This window comes from Sphaeramia orbicularis, chromosome 19 (assembly GCF_902148855.1).
Source record: "Sphaeramia orbicularis chromosome 19, fSphaOr1.1, whole genome shotgun sequence".
NCBI classification, from domain to species: domain Eukaryota; kingdom Metazoa; phylum Chordata; class Actinopteri; order Kurtiformes; family Apogonidae; genus Sphaeramia; species Sphaeramia orbicularis.
The window spans coordinates 6,546,439-6,563,077 of record NC_043975.1 but is presented as its reverse complement, the minus strand read 5'-3'; the positions used below and the strand labels follow the sequence as shown (position 1 = coordinate 6,563,077).

The 16,639-nt window shown below is 36.9% G+C and overlaps 1 protein-coding gene across 3 annotated transcripts in view; it reads left to right on the top strand.

The window, feature by feature from the left end:
• The window catches only part of dock1 (dedicator of cytokinesis 1), a 506,089-nt gene that overhangs the window by 198,945 nt on the left and 290,505 nt on the right, over positions 1-16,639 (top strand). For 2 of the 3 annotated variants that reach the window (XM_030163232.1, XM_030163231.1), the window contains exons 23-24: positions 3,007-3,115; positions 10,366-10,436. In XM_030163232.1, coding sequence (XP_030019092.1) covers positions 3,007-3,115; positions 10,366-10,436 — 180 coding nt within the window. Of the gene's footprint in view, positions 1-3,006; positions 3,116-5,882; positions 5,895-10,365; positions 10,437-16,639 lie in introns of all 3 variants that reach the window. The other variant, XM_030163230.1, reaches the window with a different exon arrangement.

The following is a 16,639-nucleotide window of genomic DNA, read 5'->3' as shown; positions in this document are numbered from 1 at the left end:
AACAGTAATTGTCTCTGATTTCAACCTTATATGAATAAGAGATTGCAAATACTTACCCTGCTTCAGCAGCCACACACGCACTGTGACAATATTAGCCTTATATGAATTGATGTCTCACATGAAAGGTTTTTTTTGTTAGTTTTTTTTTTTTTTTTTTTTTTTTTTTTTTGGATCAACATCTTTTTTATTTTCAATTTTCAAATGTACAACGAGAAACATACAACTTGAACATGAAACTGTTTTATCCAGTTCCTATCCAACTGCCCACCCACCCCAAGTACTGGACTTTTGTTAAAAATATATACAGCCAGACATAATATACTTACGTACAAAAATATGTAAACCCCCTTCAAACACATGTACAGACACATACATACTCACATATATATGTACATATAAATACACACTTGCATATTTTTAAGTTCACACACACATAAATAGATAAATAAATAAGGGGAAAGAAGATTAGAAGTAAATGAATTAAAAAATAAAGTAAAAAGGTACACAGATATTAGAGTTACACAGATATGTTTTCTGGTGGAACCCCTAATGGTATATCTAATTTTTTGCCGGTTAATATGATGCATAACCTCTCTGATCCATTGTCCATGTGTGCAGGGGAGAGCATCCTTCCATTTAAACAAGATTAGCCGCCTGGCCAACAAACAGCAATTTAGTTTTTTTTGGGTTTGTTTGTTTTTTTAGCAATTAGCAAAAGTCTCAGAAGATGAGACATGTATGGCAGCTATCATGAGGAACATTTTCAATAGGCTCAACAGTTATTTGCAAATAGTAGCCAGGAGGTAATGTCAGTAAATTTGAGTAAAAACAGACTTTGCTTATCCTGTGTGACTATGACACATGAAACACACACTTTGGGGTTAATTTCTAAATCACCAGAGGTCCCCGTGTTATGCTAATGCTTTGCAATTAAAGCTAAACTCTGCTTTGTGAGTCCTAATTGGTGGAGAATGGTGAGTATTCCTCAGGATCCCCATTCCTCAGGGTCCTTACCTTACCTAATCGTTGATAATTGAAGTTATTTTGTAGCTCTATCTGTCTTTTCACACAGGATTACTTTAACCTGGACCTTTCTGTGATTAAGAAATTGCCCCACCAGGTGTGTTTTTCATGTCCATTTGCACAGGATAAGCAAACACTGTGTTTTACTCTAATTACTAACATTATCCCTAAGATAAGGCTCAATATTAATAGTCTACCGCTTACAGATAACTGAGCCGGTTGAACGAAGGGGTCAGATGCTGTGCTGAAATAAAAGCCTCATACATTTTCATCCAAAATGCTTCTGAATGTTTAATTTATAATGATCATCACCTAATTTTTATTTTTGTGTGGGAAATAGACAGAATAAAGGCGCGACACAGACGAAAATAAGCACAAATTTGGTCAACAGTGTCACTGTTTTTGCTGAAACGGTAATTTTTGGTGTAATTTTTACTCTGCAATTGAAAGACATGGTACATTTTTCACAGGATTAAGATGAAAATGACCTCTGCAATTATTACAAAGTGACCACAGTTTCAAAGACAACATGTGGTGCCAGGCACAACAAACCCCACCCCTCGCACATATTTTGCCCATTCTAAGTAAATGAGCAGATTTTAAAAATTCTCAAAAACTTTGAACTTAGACCTACTTCTCTCAAAATGTAATGAGATCCATTCTGGGTCACTGGCAATATATAAACCAAATTTGGCATTAATTCACCCAATAGTTTTGCTGCTAGAGACATTTGAAATTTGCCCATTATAAGTAAATGCAGGGGAAAAAAAAAAAGATTTAAAAAAATTCATTAAAAATTTTTTAACTTTGACCTACTTTTCCCAAAATGTAATGGCATCTATTCTGATCACTGGTGATATATAAACCAATTTTGGTATGAATTCAACCAATTGTTTGCTGCTAGAGTATATATGTGTATATGTATATAGAGTGTACAATACCCCTTGCCTTCCCTTCGGGGGGGCGGGGTAATAAGCAAAGCTATGAATGCATCTTGAACAGTGTGACTGTGATGTCAGTTTCCTGAACTCGCACCTGAAATTATGAAGCAGTGTTTAGAATTGTAGCCATTTCAAGGTACAAATGTAGGTCTTTTTCTCTGGAATTTCTCCACATTACTACAGTAAAAATGCTTGATTTTTACAGTGCATGTAATTAGAGTTTTTTTTTAATTTTATCTTTTATTGCCAGGGATTATAGAGCAGCGCAGGATGTATTTTCTCTAATATTAAGGCGCCTATTCACCTCTATCTGACCTGTGTCCTTCTGCTTCATTATATGTTCATAACAGTGTCAGTTTCTCCCTTGAATCCTCACTTTTATTTTTTAAATGACTGTTTGGGGGAAAAAAAAAAAACACAATTATATGCTGGCTCATTTACAGTTAATACCCAGTTTGTGCTGATTTATGGGCTCTGCAAGTGGGATAAAGAGCATTTGCATTTTAGGGGGATTATGGAGGAAACCCTTTTTTGTGTTTGAACAATTGTTCTGTGATTATTTCCCTTAGTGGTTAGCCATGCAACGTTCACTTCACAGAACCGAATAAATGGTGGACACACTGGTAATACTAAAGCCCAGACAGAAAGTAAAGTCACTGAACCGTTGCATGACATTTGCTTTCCGCTCCCTGTGCTCTGTTCCAGGAGAATCATTAGCATAGATCATTAATTTTTCTGATTCTTTGTTTCGCCATGACAGCAGCCAGGTGCTTTGGGGTCTTGTCATGTTGTTTTAAATGCTAATCTGGCTGGCAGCAAAATAAAAAAAAAAAAGATGTCCGTGGTTCTGATCCAAGAATATTTGCATTGATAACACACACACAGGCTATTCTGCTGGCTGCTTTTAATGATTTAGCAGGGAAGTGTCAAACTCGTGTCATTTTTTTTCCCAGCACGGGCGGGGCTGTTTACACTGGGATGAAACAAACAAACAGACTTGTGATCATCTGCCAATGTAATTCTCTACTTCATCTCTTCCCAGGCTGTATGAGAACAAAGGAGAGGCCGACTTCATGGAGTCCTTAAGGAACCTTTTTACATCTTTTAATGACATGATGAACAGTAATTCGGAGAACACTGGCATGGTGAAGGTAGGCTGACTAACACTCACTATGGCTTAAAGTTTGTGCCAAGATATATCTGCTGCTTCGTGAACAGTAAATAACTGATGGCTGCGTGAATAGTAAATAAATCTGCCGTGATTTGCTTTGGATGATGCATGTGTTTTGCTGGATGTAAACTAATACCGCAGCTTATTAGACATTGTCAGGGTTCCTTATGCCTTCTCTGTTTGGTCTTTTACCTTTGCCAAGTCTGTCTGTGCAGGTTTTCCTTCTCTTCTGCCTCACTTTCTCTTTATGTGACCATGCTGTGCTGCACATAAAATATAACAGCGTCTTCAACAGTTATCAGAGATTCATGTTAAGTCCTGGTCCTGTTCACACCTGGTGTTAACATGTGTCGTGGGTGGGTTTCTGAGGGAGCTTTCACACAGCATACTCGAGTCCGTACCGTACTGGGATACGTTCACACCTTTCCCGCAGATGTTGCGTTCACAAGCATGTAGCCGGCACCACGTAGTGGAAACACGGAATAAGTACCTGGTCTTCACATCCATCCAAAGTGACTTCTTATTGTAGCTCTGCTCCATTTGCACATAAACATGTATATCATTTCCTTTTTGGAAACGTAGAAGAAGACAGCAATGCATTTCACCTGCTTATTGCACCAGAAACTGGGAAAAGAGGAGGAAGAAATCAAAACATTACAGACGATAAAGAGCCAAAGTTGAGCACCTAATGTGTGTGTGCTATGCTAAAGCTAATGCTAGGTGCTTTGCATATTAGGTTACTACAGGGATAATAAACTGAGTTAACCTTAATGTTAGAAGTAGATGTTTTTTTTTTTTTACTATCTTTACCACAAACCGTGACTTTCTTGACTTGTAAAATGACCTTTTAAATTGAAAAACGTTATATGTCTACATGGTGACACAGTTGAGACAGAATTTAGGTGTCATGGGGCACAGCAAAAATATATCTCTGTGACCTTTACAAAATTGTTCATGTAGAAATCATTATGCCCCTTGGGGTTAGATGAAGATGAGTTGAATCATACTTTAATGTAATTTTTTGGCGCACAAAGGAGTATCTACAACCATTTATTCAGAGGATGTCAGTTGGGTAGGTAACCCATCATTGACGCCCAATTAAGGGGTGGTCACATATGAACTTTGTGCCCCCTCCAACGCTTCATAGAAAGCAGTAGATTCCAACTATTCACTTGTAAATGTAGTTGCAGCATGTGATCGGACTGTACAATATTACTTTAGTGGTGTAGAAAGAGGTTTTTAATTAATTTCTTAAATAGTGCCAAGGGGTTTTCCATATTAATCCCTTTTTTTCCTTCAAGCCTTCCTGTTTGTGTAAACTGTATACAGAGAGATAATAAGCGAATGTGTAATCACAGTGACTTTATAATGTATTCGCTGATTTTTCTCACTTGAAAGAACTGTTTGTTTGAAGTAACAGGAAAACAATTACTGCACTGTTTTAACTTTATTAATGTCATTACCATTAATCAGGTAATTGTTACCACTTCTAAAATAAACTGCTGGGAAAAGGTTTGATCCAGCTGAAGGCATGGCACCACTGCTTTTCCACCACTGGTATTGGCTCCACTCACCACAACTTGGCTCGGCTCAGTTTGGCTGCCAGCATGGCACATTTCCATTGCTGGTATAATACTCCACTTGAAGTGTGGTGGTGTCTTGAATGTGGCGGCAAATAATGACAACACAACACTGGAGGAGGATGAAATTGTTAGTATCAGACCAGAATTTTGCAATCAGTGCACCCTTAATAACTTTTAATTTAAGAAATTGTAACTAACACTGTTAACCGTTTAAGATGTAGAACCATGTAGTAATTTTCACATTACTTTTTCTCTACATTTTTACTGGTATATCCTTAAATATTATGATGAGAATATACTTGCTTGGACTTGAAATCTGCGGTCAATTTATCAAGTTAGACGACTTGAAAATGTGCTTTTACGTTTTCACATATTTCCCGCATCACATCATGATGACACACACACATATTGATGCAGCATCACTTCTAGGTTGTCCTGTCTGTATTTTGCATGATTTTAGTCGACATTAAGTATCACTTTGGCTCACTTGGAACCTCTGGAAAAGTTGAGACTATAAATAGTATCTGGTGGTACCTGGAAAACACCAAAAAAGCAGTGCCGAGATGAGGCGAGTCGAACTGATACCAGCAGTGGAACAGCAGCATCTGATACAGGAAAAACTATCTCTTAGGACACATTTGGGAACACATTAGTAGAAGAATAAAACCAAAACGGGAAGGAACACCCAGCATTGTTTTTTATTGACATCTACTGTTATGTCCCTGTAGTTTGACAGGGAAATGGAGATGACAGGGAAGCAGAATAAACAAGAGACTATTTTATGCCTGTTTACATGAAAATCAGTGTCATCATATGAATTAGAGAAATTAGATTAGATTTCACTTTATTAATTCCACAGTGGGGGAAATCAATGGTCGAGGTAGCAACAGAATAAAATGTAAGAATGCATAAAGATATTGCAAAAAACAACATATAATAATAATAATAATAACTATACAGACTATATACATATTTGTGTTTTTTGTATCAGGCAGGTTGCATGCATAGGCTTTTATGTGCAGCTCTCTTGTGTCCACACTCTGTATTTGTGTCTGTGTTGGTTTCCTGTCTGTCTTTACTTGTTTGTATTTGTGTGTTTTTTCTCTCTTCATTTCACCTTGGCTGTCCTGTGGTCTGGGGCTCCTCTGGCCTTCTGCTCTTTAGCTGCTCCTTAAGGTATTTATCTCAGTGCCTCCCTCCTCCTGCCTTTAAACCCTCTTTTTTTTTTTTTTCCATTCCATTGTCCTCGACCGCAAAGTGACCTTCAGATTTTAAGCAAACATGTTCTTCAAAGCACGTATTTTTCTTTTTTCTATAACCTTGTGTTGAGACTCACATACACTTGCACCCACCTGCTCATGTGCACACACCTATGGCTTCAGAGATAACATAATCACAGGGTGCATGCACCTTGGAACACCTAGATCCCTGTGCACGCTGAAGGAGCTCAGGAGTCAATTAGGAGTCAGTTGCTGTGTAATTGGGTGAGATATTAGCTTTACTGTCAGTAAATTAAAAATTGATCTTGAGGAACGGGCTGCGAAGGCGAGGAATCCTGCGTTATTCCTAAAGCTGCCCTTGCGCTGGAAGCTAGAGAGAAGCCCCAGTCACACCTCGTGCCTGAATCTCGATGAACATCTGGACAAACCTACGCACAAGCCAAAAATCTGTTACAACCCCCGCACACACACACACAAGCCTACATGTCCGATCAGTGTGAGGCTCTAACAGGAACAGTAGGAGGGTAACACACATAACACGGAGACATGGAGTGACTCTTAACACAACACGTCTCTTCACAACAGGTGGGAGTTTAGTTGTTATTGACTAAAGACAATCTTTTGCAAACAGCTTGTTCAAGTCCTAAACAGATTCAGTCAGCTTTTTATCAGTATGTTGAGGACAGCTCACACAAGATAGTAGACACTCGACAGCCCAATGGCTCCTTTGAAATTCAGCTTTCAGTTTTTCTGCCTGCAATGACAAGTGAAGGTGTGGAGCTGAGCTTATTAGTGCAGAAAATACCCCTAATAGAACCAGAGTAGACTAATGCCCCATCCACACTAATGAAGATATTTTGCAAAAAAACAACAGGAAAACAGGAGGAGATTTTCATAAACTCTTTCCGAAGTGTAGATTTGATAAAATTTAGAGATTGTTTATCAGTTTTGCTCATGTCTGTTATTGCTTTGTGTTATGAACCTGCACCTGAAAGATCAAATCAAGATGTATAAATCATATCCTCTCATATTTGTCTAGTTTTTAAGGTGTATTATGGTCTTGTAATGAGTGGGCTTAAGTAATGTAGCCAAACACAATTTGACCCATTGGTAGAACTTTTGTGCTTCAAACCTGAACATGTACCCCATCCACACTAATGCACATATTTTGGAAAAAAAAAACCAAAAAAAACAGGCATTTTTATTTACATTTGGGGTGTAAATGATTTAGGTCACAAAAAGAGATTTTCACCAACTCTTTCCAAATTGTAGATTTTATAAAATGTAGAGATTCTTTATCAGTTTTGCTCATGTCTGTTATTGCTTTGTGTTATGAACCTGCACCTGAAACATCAAATCCAGGTGTATAAATCATGCCATCTCATATTTGTCTAGTTTTTAAGGTCTATTATGGTCTTGTAATGTGTAGACTTAAGTAATGTAGCCAAATACAATTTGACCTATTGGTAGAACTTTTATGCTTCATTCAATAAATGATACCCCATCCACACTAATGCAGTTATTTTGTAAAACAGTTTATTTTAGTCTACATTTAGGCCTCCTGTCCACGTGTTAGGTGGAGTGTTAGGTCACAAAATGGAGATAAAAAAACAAAAACAAAAAAAACACCTCTTCTGTTAGATGGATGGCATTACACTCATGTCTATTCCTGATTTGTGTTACGAAGTTGCACCTGAAACCTCAAACTCAGGTGTATAAATCAGTGTATACCCTGCAGTAGATTAAAGTCAGCACACATCGCTTTGGGGAGATGGACTGGACCTGACCAGCGTTTTGGACAAATCCATATCATATAAAGAATACACTACCACAGCTCTTAAAGTATCTTAAGTTTATATAGCCTACAGATCTTCTATGTCCAGTATTGTCCAGAGTTTGCAGTCCAACACAAACTATGGCTTATCTAAGTGTTTGGACCAGTTTGGAGTTGTGTCACTTGGATAAGTTTTTAAGAAATGGAGGAAGAAAATATCTGTTTTTAGAAAATATCTGTGTTAGTGTGGATTGGGCATAAGGATTTACCTGGAGGTCGTGGGTACAGTTTTTTTTTTTTTTTTTTTTAATTTTTTATTTAACCTTTATTCAACTGCGAAAAAGCACACTGACATTAAAGTTCTCCTTTTCAAGAGTGTCCTGGTCAAGACAGAAGTTACACAAAATAGAAATCACAGCCATAAATTAAATCTTACATCATACACAACACTAAAAATTTGCGCAAAACACAAAAAAAGTCAGTTCTAAAACCATACATAAATCACTAAACAAAGAACATACATATAAAACACCATCAGTATATCCTGGTTGCTGTGGATCTAAATTAAACACGGTTCAACAAAAGTGCTGTATTCAACTTGTTACCTTCATGTAACTCAAGAGTTCAACATTTTCCCTCCTACGAGCCTTGGTCAAACATTTGCACTGTAATTAGCTGTCGAACATTTTCAGAGATAAAGCTTGAACCGCTACAAACACTGGAGCAGGTGATGTCCAGTGCTACATCTGTACAGATAATCATCCTCTATGAGGCAGACTGGCACTGGGGCTAATATGCACAGATGCTGTATAAACACCCCAGCCCACCTTGGCCGGCGTTTAGGTGAAGTAATTTCTGGAGAGAAGTGTCAGCTTGGTTAATCATTCCCATTATGAATGGATGGATCTGTAATCTGCTACTGGGTGCGCACACTTGATGGCTTTATTAATATCGATGGGCAAGTGTAGCTGCTGTTAGGATATCTCACCTGCAGGTAGACTGAATGTTAGGGATGTCCCAAACAATGTATTTTTTGCTCCTGATGTAAACCATTTAGTACTGAATTCCTGTCTGTGCCTCGTCCTGACACTTGTATTTTCTTATGTAATGTAGTGAAATTGTATCAGTCACAGTAACACTGAGAGACTGATTGATTGTGGATATTAATGGCTGATATAAAATCACGCACAGCTACAAAAAAAAAAAAAAAAGTCACCACCTGGATTTAATGCTAAGTGTCCGAAAAATGACAAAAATAAATGTGATATCGCGTAAGCTTATTCAAATGATATCATGGTGAATGCTTTTCACAGTCAAAATATAGGGGAAATATAGGAATTATCTGAGTGGGACTTTTTTGTTGCCCAAATAGGGTATTTATATATTTAATCCATTATTTTTATTGCAATTTTTTGTTTTTCATTCTACAGAACAGTGTCTTTTAACCCAAAGTTTGTCCAGATTAGACAATTAATTATTACTATTTTAATATTAATATAGGTTCCATTTGTAAGTTTGTGTAACATAGTATCAGTGCTAATTAATTGGCCAAGGAATCAGAACAATAAAGTGGTTTAAATCAAATTCTCTCCTGGAGAACTGAATTGCTCTGAAGTGCAGTAGAAAATAATTGCATGCAAATTGTTATTTATCCATTTATTTATTGTAAAACAGAAAGAACAAATTAACTCTGATTTTAAATGGCTCTTGTGACAGTTTCACTTTTTACAGTATTGGTTTGCATTTGTTATTTAACAAATAAGACTTAACAAACTAAATATGTCTTGAATTATCTGTGAATTGCTTTTATCAGTTCCACTTGGTGCAGAACTGTAGAAGTAAAAGTGGAACTCTCTGCTTCATGAACACGTTCACAATCATTTATGCATGTAGTTAAATGTGTGTGCGTGTAAGTAAATGTAAATATGTTTGTTTACATATATAATCTTTAGTACTATTCATGTTATTGTTCTGCAAAAGTAGGATGACTATGAAAAGCATTGATTTTCATAAATTACTCCTCTATTATGTATTGCACTGGAAAGTCTATATTTATATGACAATATTCATGCAACAAAGAATCAGAAATTATCTTTTTTTTCTCTTTTTCTTTCTTTCTATGAGCAATATTGACACCCCCCCCAAAAAAAAATAAAAATAAAAAAGAGAACAGTGTACTTTGTATCAGTGTTGTCTTGTGTAATATGTATTGAGACTGTTTTGAATAAAAAGAAAAAAAAAAGTGGAACTCTCAAGATGACTGAAAAAATTTCAAGTGGTGTAATTTCTTAACTTGAACCATCACAGTTAATGCCTTTCACTTATTTCAATGTCACCTGGATGAAATGTGTGGACTGTTTTATGTGCTGCCGCTCTGTTACAAACTCCTTGTGAAATCCCTGCATAACAAGTTTTGACCTGCTTTTGTTTTCCTTTGTGAAGTATTTCTACACTGCAGAGATTTTGGCTGTTCTGCTCATTCATCTCATATAAAACAGCTTCAATTAAAATGCAGATTGATCCCTTAAAAAAAATGCTTCGATTTGCCTTTTTGCTGACGTTTGAGTTGTAAATTGAAACAACCATAAATATAAGAATTCTCAAATAGCAGCTTTACTAATTTAGTTCTTGTTCCTTTTGTTTTCACATGAAGGGCGCTGCACTGAAGTACATTCCCACCATTGTCAATGATGTCAAGCTGGTGTTTGATCCCAAGGAGCTGAGGTAAGTTCAGAAATATTCACTGTTTTTATTACAGCACCTGAGGAAACATGTATAAAGAAAGAGCAGAGACTAAATTATTTCTGTCCTTTTGTTTTCCATAAGACGTGCATGTAATTTGCATTTGAAGGATTCTTTCTCCCACTTTCAGGGGAGCATCACAGCAGCTCGTTAAAACCGACATACAGAAAATGCTCAAATTGGCCTTAAACGATCTTTTTGGACCAAATTAGAAGAGAAATCTTGATTGCTTTTGTTTTCAAGGTATTACTCCAAAGTAAAACTGTCCTAAACAAAGCTGATGGGGATAATGTGTCGCTGTTCAGAGGAATTTACTCCTTCCTCGCTCTCTTCCGAGGCTGTTTTTATTCAACAACTCATCATTCACTACCTGTGCTCACATAGCTTTGGTTAAATATGCTCAGGTTGCCGTGGAAACCCACCGGCTGCTCCTCTCAAGTGCCCACTTCAGTTAACATTGTCTGCCATGACGGTCATCCATAGATTTATCCCTATAATTTTAATACGGTTTTGCTTCTTAATGATCACATACTTACTTCGTATCCCCCAGTATATAATGCGGTGGGATATAGCAGTCAGCATGTTGGTCTGTCCATCACCTGGTGTGAAGAATGTGGACATCGTTAGCCTCGTAGCGTTATTGCCTATGTCATATTTTTTTCAGGTCATTGAAAATTATGCAAAAATGAAGCAACAATGTTAGGAGAATAAAGTTATGTAGATATCACAATTTGGCTAACTGATGAGGCTAACGTCATGTTATCCGGAGAATAAAAAATCATCATTACATCTGGTATTTTCTAATGCATTTTGATTTTTCAGAGAATGTTTCACAGGGTGGGGCCATGGCATGGTGGTTAGCACTTCCACCTCGTCCAGTTTCCACCGCCATTAAAGCTGTACTTACCAATCTGGCATGTGGCACAGATTTTAAAAAAAATTTGAGCATGAACGTCATGAAAGTCCCGCCTGCTTCCCCATGCCTGACATCTGACGCTTATCTATTAGCTGGGGAAGTCTTCTAGTAATGTGCTGAACTAGCTCTGGTTACTGTTCGACCAACACAGTCAAACACAACCCCGGAGTTACATTTGAGAACAGGGTTAATGACAACTTCACAATAAACACTGAGGCTGCCGCAAGCGCTAATGGTAACACCAATAACACCGTCCATAACGCTACAGCTAAAGCTAATGCTACACGCTTGGTTTGTTTACACTAACGGTAAAGTTAAGGCTAACGCTAATCTTCATTGCACAAATAACATAACATTACGGAACTACAGTAACTGATAGCATCTGGATGCTGCGTTATCAGAAATATATAAGAATTAAACATTTTTGAGTTTCAAAACCTGGTGGATTTCTTTTACATTTTAGTTTGCCTCATGCTTATTAGGAGCATTTTAAGATTACAAAAGAAAAGTGTAAAAATCCCAGATCGTACAGTATAGCTTTAAAACGAAGCACATATAAGTTATTTCTCCTGTCAGTGTCCTTCACCGTGGGACTGATGAAGATCTGGATGGAGTTGGTCCTATGTACCTTCAGTGGCAGCTATATGCTAATGCTTATACTAATAGCAAATGCTAATGCTAGGTACTATTTGTATTAGTATGGGTAAAATGCACAGACCAGATTTCCCTATGAGGATAATAAAATGGGTTAACCTTTAACCTTTACTATCCTGCAGAACAAGCCTACAAAAGAGTAATTTAAAGTAGTGGCAAATCTTCATAAGATATTTTTAGTGCATAATCCTGTAATAATAAAAGTCCATTATAACATTAGCATTAGCATGATTACACGCCATTCTAAGTCACTGTCATCATGTAACAGAAAGGTAGCTGCGTTGTCAATCAAATAGTGTGTTTTCTAGCTTCTGAGGTGCAAGCTCCTGCTTTCCTTTTTTTTTTTTTTTTTTTTTTTTTTTTTAAGTTCTCTTTTTATTACGATTTTCCATGGTTCACATATTTATTCACATAAGTCACCATTCTCATCCATTCATCTGAAAATCACCGTAACTCCACAGACGATACAGATAAGGATGATTGGTTGATTGGTCCTCCTTCAGCAATACAAAAGATATAATTTATACAATACAAAATTAAGAACTAAAATCCCTAGAACATGAATGCTGGGGTGCATGTTTGTGATATAAAAAATTAATTAAAAGAAAAAAAAAAATCAATACAGAAGAGTTGAAAAGGAAAATGAGGGTGAAATGGATGCAAGACATGACCTTAGATAAATGATGGTCGAACTGGTGTGACATACTTAATCCATCTTTCCCGTCTTTTCAGAAACAGACCTTGTTGTAGTCTTACTGCAAAAGGAATACTTTCCATCTTAAAAAATGTCATAAATGATGTCAATCCACTCCTCCACTGTAAGTTTTTCTAGTTTTAACCACTTTCTTGTTATGGCTCTCCTACAAGCAGCACTTAAAATCGGAAATAAATATGTGTTATTAGAGGAGACATTTTTTGATGGTAGAACTTCTAAGTATAATGACACAAACTCAAAATAAATGTTTGTCTGGAATACTTTCCGCAAAATTTTATAGACCTCCTGCCAGAAAAGGAACAATACTAAACCAGACTGGAATATGTGAAAGCTCTTGCTTCTCTTAATATAACCTTGAGGCTTATAATAAGGCAGCTTCAGACAGGAAAGGGGTTTAAATATGTGACTGACAGCATTTAATCTTGGAAAAGCAGCTTCAGTTATCCAACACAGAATGACACAACCTCAAGCTGATCTCTATATAGTACTGTTTAGTCTTTTAATTTGGACAGAGAGGAGAGAGCTGCAGAAGGACGTTGTGTATTCAAATATTTAGCTCTGTTTTCTCCCTGATTTCGGCACCTGCAACTTTAAGCATCTGATAGATTGACTGAGTGGCTCTGCAAAGAAAGTACTCACCTCCCCATTATGTATGAATTAATCTCATTTCAGTGTTTCCTGTGGAATTGATCTGTTGGTGTGGCGGTGCGTAATGGTGGTAGTGGGTGTGTGCGTGTGCACGCACTGCGTGCGGTAACTGCGTTCATGCATCAGTTTCCGTCCTACTTATAATACTATGGGGTTACGGGGTGGTGCAGTCCCCCCCCTGCCCTGTCTTTACCCTACCTCCTGAAGCTTTGCAAACTTTCATTTGAGTGGGCAAGACGGTTGTCCTGGACTATTATATATTATACATATGTATAATAACTCTAATGCGATGCTGATGATTTTCCTTGTATGAAATGAATGACATCATCGTTTTAGAAAAGTTGCAGTTTGGTTGTACAGAAGAATATTCAAAATCGGCGTTTTCAAAAGTATCCACTCTGGGACCCGGTTTCAAAAAGTTGCAGTTTCAATGACTGAAAATGCTGGTTTCATGTGGACAAAAGGCCTATCTGAATCAAAACTTTTGATGATACGACTGAAACCTTTTTCGTATTGACAGGGCCTCAGTATGGCCACAGATTATTTTAGACTGACCCAAAGAAATGTGACCCAGTCTACCCCCTGATATTGTTAGGCAGATCCAATCAAAATCCATGCTTTTACATTTTGCTTTGACATGCATTTTTTCCTTGTCTGGTTAGTATTTCACCTCACACACATCACATTTTAATACCAGGTGTAAATGGCTTTCTGTAATTTTTCCACTTACCTCTCTGATTCATCAGTTATTTGGTGAAGTGGTGCCATTTTCTATGTCTGTTGTCCATCAGTCTTGGTGCTTTGCCATCATCTGTCAAGGCAATTAACATGTCTGTATTTTCATAAAAACGCAAAAACCTTCATTTGACTTTCATTTTGTATGTTTACATGCATCTCTTTGCACTGAGTGTCACTAAATATGATGGAAATGGAGGTTATGTATATTTTGAACCATTTCTGCAATTACATCACTCTAAATCCTTCTTATCTGGACCTTTAAATTGCAGCATTTTGCAAATCTACAACTACACAGGCTTATGTTGCAATTATAAGTGTGATTTTGCAGCCCTCAGCAGTAACATGTAGCATTTTTTGATGGTTTTTATCAAGTTAAAAGACTCAGTTTCTGAGCAAAGTAGAATAGAAATCTTGATGAACATCATTAGAATATTATCTTCATGGTAAAAGCTTCTTGAAAGCAACAACTGACCTTTGCAACCTTTAAACCAGTCTTCACATCCACAGATTTCCAAAGTGTTCTTGAGTTCTGTGGGGAAATTGCATTTGTGACACATGCCTCATGGGTGCACCCTTGATTTTCTGTCCCATTTCAGTGTCTTTAATCTGTTATGCTAAAGGGACACATCACGGAAAAACAAAATAGAATGGCCTCATTTACCAAGCATTATACTTACAAATATGTGCAGAAAGCTTTTCTAATATATTCAGTGAAATACTTTTTAGCTGCAAATTAATCGGTAAAAACACACATTTCATTGTCTAAAATCACTGGAAAAGACAGCCGTCACCTTTGTTTGATTGTGAAATACTCATGCTGTACCCTCACATGTACAAATTAGGATATAAAATCAGTTTTCTTCTTTCCAGTGAAGATTAAACCTGTATTTTCTTGATGACCTGACATTTTTTCCAATTAAATTGCAGGAGAGTACAAAACAGAAGAGAGAAGAGAATGTAATTGGAAATGTTAAGATTATAAAGTTATTTGTCCAACTTTGCATCGTCAAATAATCCTAAATAATTAAGAACAGATATAATCAAAGCCTTACATGTATGTTAATGTGTATAATAATGAGATTTTCCTTCAGCTTTTAAGAAGAGAGAACTGCCTCCATGGACCCACCTCTGATAACATCAAACGATACAACACAGTATTAGAAAATTTAATCTTACGAAGATCAAAAGTGCAGATTCACACAGGGAAGGCGTTGAATTTGATGTATGACACGGTTTAGTATACGGTAATATTTTATGAAGTAATCAGAAAATACAAGATGCTGATGCAGCCTCGTCTTCCTCTGCTAAAATTTATCATCAAACATGTGTGACACTTTTGGGACTGGAAGTATGGTACAAGTGGCACTGCCACATGGAGGTATTTTTCCAACCCTGAAATGTGTTTTGCCTGTTCATCTGCAAACACTCAGTGAGAAGCCACTTCCATTCGCACATATCCAGCACTTGGGCCAGAGCCATTTCCAGAACAGATTCTGGGCCACACAAGACCGCCAATCCTTGCCTCTGGCCTGCACTCCACCACTGTCACAGCGACTTTGAAGAGGGTTTGGCTCTGGTCTTTCAGCCTTTTCCTCCCATGAACCAGCTATTTTCCTCTTCAACTCACACTGCTTCTGACACTGTTTTCACTCATGGTCCTTCATAGTTTTATTCTCATTTTATCTAAAACTTTGACTTTATCAGAATTTATGACAATTTCGTTCAATTGAAGCATAACAAAAAACATTAGTAAGTAAGTAAAGTTTATTTATAAAGTGCTTTTCACAGAAAAAAAATCACCAAGTGCTGTACATAAAATGGATGGAATAAAACAACATAAGAATAAGTTCATAAAATAGATTAAAAAAAAAAAGGATAAATCCATCAATCAAAAACATTTTCACTGCCTACACAACCGTGGCTAAAAGAGGCATGACAAGGATATCTATCAACGATATTTTACAAGAAGTTTTTTTTTTTTCTCTTAAATCTGTCCTCTAGACCAGTGGTTCTTAGCTGGTCTGGCTTTAGGACCCACTATCACCCGTCAATGACAGGCCATGACCCAAATTGGTAACATTTAAACTTGCAACTTTATTTAATAAAAAGATGGTGTGCTTTGAACCTGAGATAATACAGAATATCACAGTTTAATGATCAACCAAACTGACCAGCAGGTGTTGATGCTAAATATGGAAATATTCCTTTTAACACTAAATCAGGTACATTTTAACCAAAACTAAAATGTGCACTCAGTTAAAAATGAGAGTGCATTCAGTCACTTATTCAAGAATTAAACACACTGAGGTTTTTGTCCTCATTGTAGGTAAAACCATATCTGATGGAGTCATCATATCAAAGTTTCGTCATGATATGAATAGAAACTTTTGGGTCTTCTTTCATCTTTTATGCTGTGAAATGTATGTTAATTAGCATTACAGCATATTACCACCACCTACTGTTGAGGAGTGTGAATGGGCAGTGCTCAGTTCCATAAAAATAAAGCATAGGATT